The 8,801-nt window shown below is 38.5% G+C and overlaps 1 protein-coding gene across 1 annotated transcript; it reads left to right on the forward strand.

The window, feature by feature from the left end:
* The first annotated feature begins 1,895 nt into the window (after positions 1-1,895).
* On the forward strand, positions 1,896-3,716 carry LOC6041223 (receptor-like protein 40). Its single transcript, XM_001850463.2, has 2 exons — positions 1,896-2,523; positions 2,596-3,716. The coding sequence occupies exons 1-2, from the start codon at positions 2,501-2,503 to the stop codon at positions 3,647-3,649; spliced, it is 1,077 nt and encodes a 358-aa protein (XP_001850515.2). The 5' UTR covers positions 1,896-2,500; the 3' UTR covers positions 3,650-3,716.
* Positions 3,717-8,801: the final 5,085 nt, after the last annotated feature.

The raw sequence follows: 8,801 nt of genomic DNA on the forward strand, positions 1-8,801 counted from the left end.
CTTTCCAATGCTTTTTTAAAAACAAAAATTGGTTAAAAAAAAATGATTTTTGGCGATTTTTTAAATCGAAGCCCGTCTACAAGCGGGGTTGGTTTGTATAGGGTTAATTCTCCTTTAACTCACACAGCACAGCGATTTGAGTGAAACTTCTTCCTAAGGGGTAATATTGGTCACTGATCACGAATCCGAGATCCATTTTTCAAAAACGCCCAAAATGCAAACACTTGCTGAATTGAAAAAAGATAACAAAAAAACACAAACCCCGGTGGTTGGTCACTTTTTCGTTTGACAATTTTTTAGTTTGTACCCCGTTGGTTGGTTAAAGAAAAACTAAAATGTGACGAACTGTCACTTTTTACACGGCACTAACGAACACTATCAAAACAAACGTTTGATAGTGTGTGTGAACTCCGTTTAAAAGGGGTGTCAAACTAAAAAGCGACGCCGTTCGTTTGACAACAGTAGGTGTCAAACCATCGGGGTTTGAGTGTATTTGGTTCCCTTATTTTTTGAATACAATTTTAATTCAATTCGAAACCATAAAGCCCTGGATTTTTTTGTAGGTTTGAATAGTTTGATTTAACTTTTCAAACCTTTCAAGTTTTTTTTTTCAATAAAGCTGTAGAGAGAACTTAGGATACAAAAACCTTTCAAATATTGTTATAATTTTTTTTTTTCTGAAACATATTCGGGCACTCAATTTCCGTACCAATCTATCGCACACAAATACAACCGTAACAAACACGGATGGAACGCGCCTGTTGCGTTCGGTCGGAAAATCGCGGGAGGGAAAACACACCCCGTCCGCCTCCCCGCTCAGTGGGGGGGGGGGGGGGGTGGTTGGTTGCGTTTTCTGTTTTGGGATGGTCGCGGTGTCGTTGACTTTGAGAACTTCCCGCCTAGTCGACGTGTGCCATGTTGGAGACCGTATGGTGGGATGATGGCACTTGCACGGAGAGAAATTGTGAAATTGTTGTCACCTAAATATTGATAATTTGGTTGAATTACTTTTATTTTTTTCGATTTGAACAACAAATTAATTAACAAGAATTTGCTTTGGTCAATCTCTCCGTGTTTAGGTGTATTGGAAAAAATATGAAAGTCGTTATGTAAGAAAATATAGGAATTTCCACGCGGATCGACGTTTGTAGGAGGAAGTGTGAATGTGTTTTTGTGGATTGTGTTTGATTTATGCTATGATGTGGTGGTGAAAATTGTTAATTATGGTTCATAAAAATTCTTTTTTGGGGAGGAAATTTGCGTTGACCTGTTCTCTACCCCTTTAATTGACATTGAAATTATGTTTTAATTTTGTTGATAAACAAGAAACGTTGTAAATCATAGGATTCATGATATGTTTCTTGCGATTTCAAATATTGCCAAACCTAGTAAATATTGCAACGTTTAACAGTCTTGTTAATTTTACTCAATTGAAAGAATTTCGTAAAAGTTTTTCTAACAATTCGTTTCCTAAAATTCAACTCAACGATTTTGGGTACCTACTAAAACATAATAATTGAATAACACTCACATTATTTAAGCTTCGTGACCGCATGAAAAAATCACGGAGCGTTGAACTTTTTTTCCCATGCTCCCGTTTCCTCCCTCTGTTCAGACAATATTGGCAGCTTGAATTCCCAATTAGCCAACCGCCACCCGACCCCGCCACTCTAGAGACGGTATCATCTCAACGCGCTCAGTTCCGCAGTTCGCGAATAACTTTTCAGTACGGCTTATTGATTTCTTCGTTTTTTTTTTAAATACATTTTTGAAGAACTTGATTTTCTCACAAATATGTTCAAATATGTTTTAACAATTTTTCGTCAAATTGAAATGTTAATTTAGAATTATGATGAGCCCAAACAAGGCCAAGTCGTGAACTGTGCCCCCACGGATAAATCTACGATTTCAGCAACATCAGCTTATAGTTTTAGGGGTACTGGTAGCTATTTGGGAACTGTTTGTTGTGCAATTGGTTAAATTTGGAGCTATTTTCCAACTCTCGTACTCCACTACTCTACTAACCGTCGAAAAAGAAACTAGTGCGGAGATGACTCAGGGGAGCTAAACATAAAATGCAAGTCTAATCGTGGCAAGTCTGTTGTTGCGTTCATCATCCAAACAATTCTCAGACGCTTACAAGTCAACGACGCCGCCGTCCCAGACACTATGCCCTGGAGAGAACTTGGCTTACATTCAGTGTTGATCCAGCTAATGCCACAGGTGTGTTTCCAGCGCGAGCATGGAATGCTACTACCCCTTCAGTTTCCTAGCCAAGTCGTGTTGAACGTGAGGAGTTTGCAGCTTAGCGGGTCTACGGCACCGCAAGGGTTACCCCACGCGAGAACTCCAGAGATCGTCGTGACCTTAGCTTAGCTGAATTTGCTAAACGTGGTGATCGTAGCAGAACGTCGACTTCTGAAAATTGTGACTGTTGGGTTCAGTAACTCGCCGACTGCCACTTCATCTGGGGGATGTGGCTCGAGCAGGAAGCAGTACGATGAATTATCTAACGTTGCTCGTGTAAGTATTTGAGATCGTTCGACTAAGTGGAGTGAAAGTTAACCTAAAAGCTACTTATTCCGTGTTCGGCAGTGTTCTCACGATCAACCAACTCTCGGTGGCCGTGCTAGTGAAGCAGTACAACTGTGATAAATACATTCTAGCCTGGTGTCAGCTACACAACGTGACCGTTCTGCAAGATCAGGACCTCAAATCGGTGCAGTTCCCTGAAGTGCCTCAGCTGGGCTTCATCAACGGAACGATCGTACATTTTTCCCATACTCTTAACCTGAACCTGTTCAAATCCGGAGTGCTGCGTATCTTCGCACGTGGAACCAAGATATCTCGGCTAACCTTACCCAACACGATCGAACAGCTCTACTTCCGAGACAACGATCTCCAAGCAGTGGACATCGAACCGAAAGTTTCCTACGCGATCAAGTTCCTTCGCATTCACTTGAACAAACTTCGAGACATCACCAACTTCCAGCATCTCAAGGGTCTCGTCGAGCTGAACCTCTGTGACAACCTAATCGAACACCTCTCATTCGACACATTCGCCTCAATGGTACAGCTTAAACAACTACTACTCTGCGGCAACCGTCTCAAGACCCTCACCGCCACACACGACATCAAACTGCCGAATCTCTACCACCTAGACCTATCCGGCAACTTCCTGTTCAATCAAACGTCCCTCAACCGATGGTACTTTCCGCGCCTCGGAAACTTCTCCCTCCGGGACAACCTCCTAACCACCCTAGACGTACGGATCATAGCCCAACGCTTCCCCGTCCTTCAAATCCTAGACGTCGAACACAACTCCCTCAACTGCGAAACGTACCAACAACTGCTTAAACACGTCCACCAGCGGCGAATCATCTTCAACGTCGACAAACGAATGTGCCAAGAGCTTCCAGCTCCCGTGATCCCCCGATCCGTTCCGCCGAGCAGTGGCAACGAGCTGGAGGAGAATGGCGGCGATTGGCGAACGCTGGTGCGGCAGCTCAAGGAGCGCCTGTACCAGCAGGTCAAGATCATCAACGGGCAGCGGACGGAAATCGAACAGCTGAAGGCTAATCTGACCACGCTGATGGAGCAGTTTGACCTGGTGGTGACGGAACCGGCCAAGGCGAATGACCCGTTTTGAGGGTGGGGTGGCGCGCGTGTAAGTTTGTGATGTGGATAAAGTGGCAATAAAGTGCGTGGATCGGAAATACCGCGTAATGTGTTTTCCTTTATTTTAAAATTTGGTGTGCTTTTTTCTATCGTTTTTTAAATTTTCTAATAAATACAAACCTACAATTTTAAACAAATTTCGATAAATCCGTAGTAGATATCCTTGAAATAATTCGTTGGCATCTAATTTATTTTAAACATGGAATTAACATGGAAATTTTATACTAACTGTTCAGAAAACTTATGAAATGATGTGTTTCATGTGTCATTTACTCATCAAAATGTGCAAAATAAGACAAGAAACAACTTTGTAGAAGGTTGCAAATCGCTAAACATTTTGAAAATGAAGTTTTAACCATTTTTTTAATATATGGAATTTATTCAGAAATTTCAATCATAAAACAATGTTAAAAATAGATTTTTATTAGATTATTACATATATTTTTTGAGTGCAAATATCACGAGTCTGCTCTGATTCAGCTTGTTCAACCAAAACTTTGGCAGGTTTGTGATTGTTAATACACTCAAACCCCGATGGTTTGACACCAACTGTTGTCAAACGAACGGGGTTTCGTTTTAGTTTGACACCCCTTTTACACGGAGTTCACACACACTACTAAACGTTTGTTTTGAAAGTGTGCGTGAGCGCCGTGTAAAAAGTGACAGTTCGTCACTTTTTAGTTTGACTTTGACCAACCAACGGGGTACAAACTAAAAAAGTGTCAAACGAAAAAGTGACCAACCACCGGGGGTTGAGTGTAGTATTATTGCATTTTAATGAATAAATTTGATATTTTCTTAAGCAAACATTAACCAGGAACATAAATACAAATATGATTTAAAATCGAAATGTACTACATATTACTGTTGCAAGCTTCAAAAGTCATATTTTCATCAGAATAAAATAAATATAAAATTTTATAAAATGTTTACTGTTGAAAATGCACTTAAAAGTAGCAATTAAACTCGAGTCTTCCAATTCAGAATGCTGAAAACAACGTCACTAACTTTTTTTTTTGTTTGAACAATATTATTTATTATTTTAACAAAAAAAAAACAAAAAAAGTTTTTCCAAACTATTTGAACAAGAATCAAAAAATAAAACATTTTTTTAAAAAGATGAGATTAAAGATGAGTGTCTCATAAACTTTTTAAATATTGCTTTTTCCTTGATCATTTATTACAAAAAAAAAAAAACTAAAACAATCATTTCATACTAATGGAAGGTATTTCTTCTAAAGCTCGCAAGAGTAGTTTGCAGTTCAACTTCGAGTATTAAACATGTTTTGTATTCATCCAACTGGTTAATGTTTGATTAAGGAAATATGTTATTTATTTATTTATATAAATCTTGTAATACCCTATCAATCTCAAACCTGTAAAAATTTCGGTTGTATCAGCTAATTCCAAGCTGAATCAGAGTAGACCGGTGATATTTGTACACAACAATTATGTAATAATCTATTTATTCTTGTAAAAATAATATTTTAATGCGGTTTTGTGATTTTAATTTCTGAATAAATCCCACATATTAAAAAATCTGGTTAAAACAAAATTTTCAAAATGTTTAGCGGTTTGCAACCTTCAACAAAGTTGTTTCTTGTATTATTTTGCACTTTTGATGAGTAAATGACACACGAAACACAACATTTGACAAGTTTCCTGGACTGTTATTTAAAAGTTTCCAAGAAATAATAAGGGATTTTAAAACAAAAAACTTAAAAAATAAATATCTCAGAAATTTCCCGATGAAACATTTCGCTCTTAGAAGCATTGGAAAGCTGAGAAAATTTCCTATAAGATACTTTTGAAAGAAGCGATGACTATTTTTTTTCCTTAAGGTTGCCCAGAAAACACGCCGTGGTAATTAATCTATAATTTATTTTGTCAGGAAAAAAAAAAGTTGGGGGCGTCGAGCTTTTAAGGTATTCGAAGTCAACACATTTTAACCTTCTAACTCCCATGGTTACTCCAGAGCAGCAATAATTTTTGTCTTCAAAACTAAATTTCTCTGCAACCATGATTCAACCCTGTTCAACTTCCGTTAGTTTATATAGATTGTTGGCTTATAACTATTAAATTTCATCCAATTTGGTCGATCCAGTTACGAGTTATGATGAAAACCATAAAAAATCTCGATTTTGCTCTGGGCGGGAAGGAGTTAAGAAGAGAGTTGAAATCGAGCTTGGCATAACTCGTCGCTAAAATTTAAATAAGCGCTATGTCTCACGCAAAACCTATGTTAATGACGTTTTATTGAAATGTTAGCGACGAATTCGACGGTAACATTTCAAAAGACATCATGTACATTTTGACACTTTCTGGGTTATTGCATATTCTGAAAGTACTCCTAATAAGCTACCTCTCCACCAAAAATGAGCAAAAGTTACTTCAGTAAAGTCTGTTTAATCATGATTTTAAATAAAATCTTTGCCATCAGCAGTCTTAAAATCTCTGCCATCAGCAGTCTTTGTTTATATAGCCCTGTCAACCTGTCAAACAAAAGACTACATGAACCTCGCGACGGAAAAAAAGCAACATGAACAAAGCGCCATGTACATTCGGCGAAGAAAACCGAATCATAACAAAGCGTTCCCCCGAGGGGCGCGACAATAGTAAGAAATTAAATTATTTAATTAATTAACGGCAGAAATTAAATACATTAACGATTGTTTACGATCAAAACATCGCCACCTCTCCTTACACTACATTGATTTGACAGTTTGACACCGCGCGTGTTTGTTGTTTTTGGTGCCAAATTTGCGTTCTCGAAGAGCAGGTCGAGCAACAAAGTGCAAGCGCAGCACAGGCGAACCGGGTGGTAAACAGGACGTGCTGGACGATATCGAAGCTGGCCCAGGCGGAAGATTTATTGGAGAAGGCCATCATGTGGCACATTGAGACACACCTGGATGCTGCGTTTGCTCCTCGACTCCAATTCTTCCTATGGGCCACATATTTCGGCAAAAATGGTCCTACGCGGCCCACCAGAAGTGGTTTCCCTGATGTTGCGCTACCGTTGCCACCCTCATCACTGCCGAGTCTTCGACCTCCATTAGACCCGTGACGACCTCCATCACCCGGCGGAAAAGCAATCGCCGGTTGAACGTAATGAGGACTCTTTCCGGGAACAGAATGTTGTATATTTGTTCACATCCAGCTTATGCACCAAAGTCCTTAGCGATCGGCAATGTGGCATTTTTGTTCCAGACCAAGGGGCCGACCTAGGAGGGGGGGGAGGGGCAAAGGTCCCGAGCCCCCTCCCCCCCATTTTGACCCTTTCCTTGGCGAGTAGGCTGCCCTTCAATTTGCCCCCCATACTCAGTCGGAACTCGGCGCTGCTGTTCCAGACACTTCAAGAAATGACCAACTCAACACGGTTCCAGAATTGATACGATTTTTGTTGAAATAAATGAAACAACAGAGTTGAGTTATTTTATTTGTATATTTTCAATCAAATCTACCAAAAAGTCATTACCTAACTAAATGCCACTCCAAGAAACTAACCCTGGTAATGTTTGCTCTTCATTGGACCCCGGTCCTAAACCTGCGAGCGTTAAAGCGGCCAGCTACATGAATCATTTGGCGGACCAAGCGTAAATGCACAGGATTTCATTTCCTCCGGTGCCGGCTTGTTGAAGGCATCGCTGTCACAAGCCACCACCAGCTGCAACGAAATATTGGATCTTCGTAATCGATGAAACCGCACTTTTGCCGCTTTTTGATTTGCTACAGGCCGTTGTAATCGAATTCTGCCGGCTTCAACTCTTTTCCGCCTATGGCACGTTTACACCGTCCTGCTCCAGAATCTTCTCCGCATCTTTCTTTTTTTATCCAACGCGACCAAGAATGTCTAGAACTTAGCGGTTTATCGAAATATTCGATCTTACAATAATTAACAAGTTCATTCAGCAGCAAAAAATATGTCACGCTTGAGCTTGTAACAGATTTTTTTTTTTCGTTTATTTTATCAGTTTTAATAGTGAATTAGTGATTGGCGACGTATTTTTTTGTTAAAAAAATTATAATATTACATCAATAATTGGTGAATTTTTATCAGGTTCCAATTTTTACACATTTTATAGGTACAATTACTCAAAACAGAAAAAAATATCCAACCCTCCAAAATTTCAACCTCCCATAATTATAGTTTTTTTTTATTCTGTGGTCTACGTTTTTGCAAAAAGCCAGTTGTTTAGTGATTGGTAAAAGTTGAATTCCAAAAAACAGGGGCAGTGTTAATGATACAATGTAACAATCGTAACAAAGAACTTTAAATAATTAAATAGCACGTCCCAAAGTAGGAAATTGTATTTCGTCTTCAAGCGTTTCATTTCAGTTCGCAAAATTTTGGATTGCTACCCGTCGTCAAAATATTATCAGATTTTCGGTTGATTTGAAGTGGTGTTTAATTTAGTAATTTGTGTTTTTTTGGAAATAAATAGAAATAATGTAAAACATAACGATAACAAATCATTTTTCGATGCGAAATCAAATCTGAAATCGAAAAGACCTTTCCAACGAGTTCAAAAGATTGAAAATCTGACAACCCTATCAAAAGTTATTAGCACTTAAGTGTTATATATACACTTTCACTCAGATATTTTGATGAAAACATTATCCGGATCTATCATGTGACCTTTAGTTAGATTGGTATTCGAAAGACCTTGTAGGCTGGTTTGAAAAAGCACACGATTTTGAACCAATCTACATCAACAATTCAAATTCGATGAAAATGCATATGGGACATTTATGCGAACATGGGCAGTACAGATCCTTTAAAAAGAACCTAGAATTTTAAAATACGTTTTGCAATTATTTTGTGAAACATTTTACTTTTCTTGTCATTCTCGAACGAAGAAACGGCCTTATTTTTGACTTCAAATATAATTTAAAGGGTGTTTTTTGGAATTGCAAAAAAATGTTGTATGGACCTAATTAAAAAAAAGTCTAGGTTTAGTTCTATGGTATTTTGCATCTTCTACAAATTAAAAAAAGCCAGAATGTTGAAAAAACGCTTCAAGCGGCAACCTTAACCAAAATAGTTTATTTTGTTAGCACTAGAAACGTATCAGTTTCAAAGCAGTTCTCTAGTATCTAGTTTTTTCGTTGCGATTTTTGTT

The sequence above is a fragment of the Culex quinquefasciatus genome, chromosome 3 (genome assembly GCF_015732765.1).
Source record: "Culex quinquefasciatus strain JHB chromosome 3, VPISU_Cqui_1.0_pri_paternal, whole genome shotgun sequence".
NCBI classification, from domain to species: Eukaryota; Metazoa; Arthropoda; class Insecta; order Diptera; family Culicidae; genus Culex; species Culex quinquefasciatus.

Excerpts from the sequence above, each read along its gene's own strand:
- LOC6041223 (XM_001850463.2), top strand. The coding sequence starts at position 2,501 with ATGAATTATCTAACGTTGCTCGT. Across the intron at positions 2,524-2,595 it reads AATTATCTAACGTTGCTCGT|TGTTCTCACGATCAACCAAC; the intron begins GTAAGTATTTGA and ends CGTGTTCGGCAG.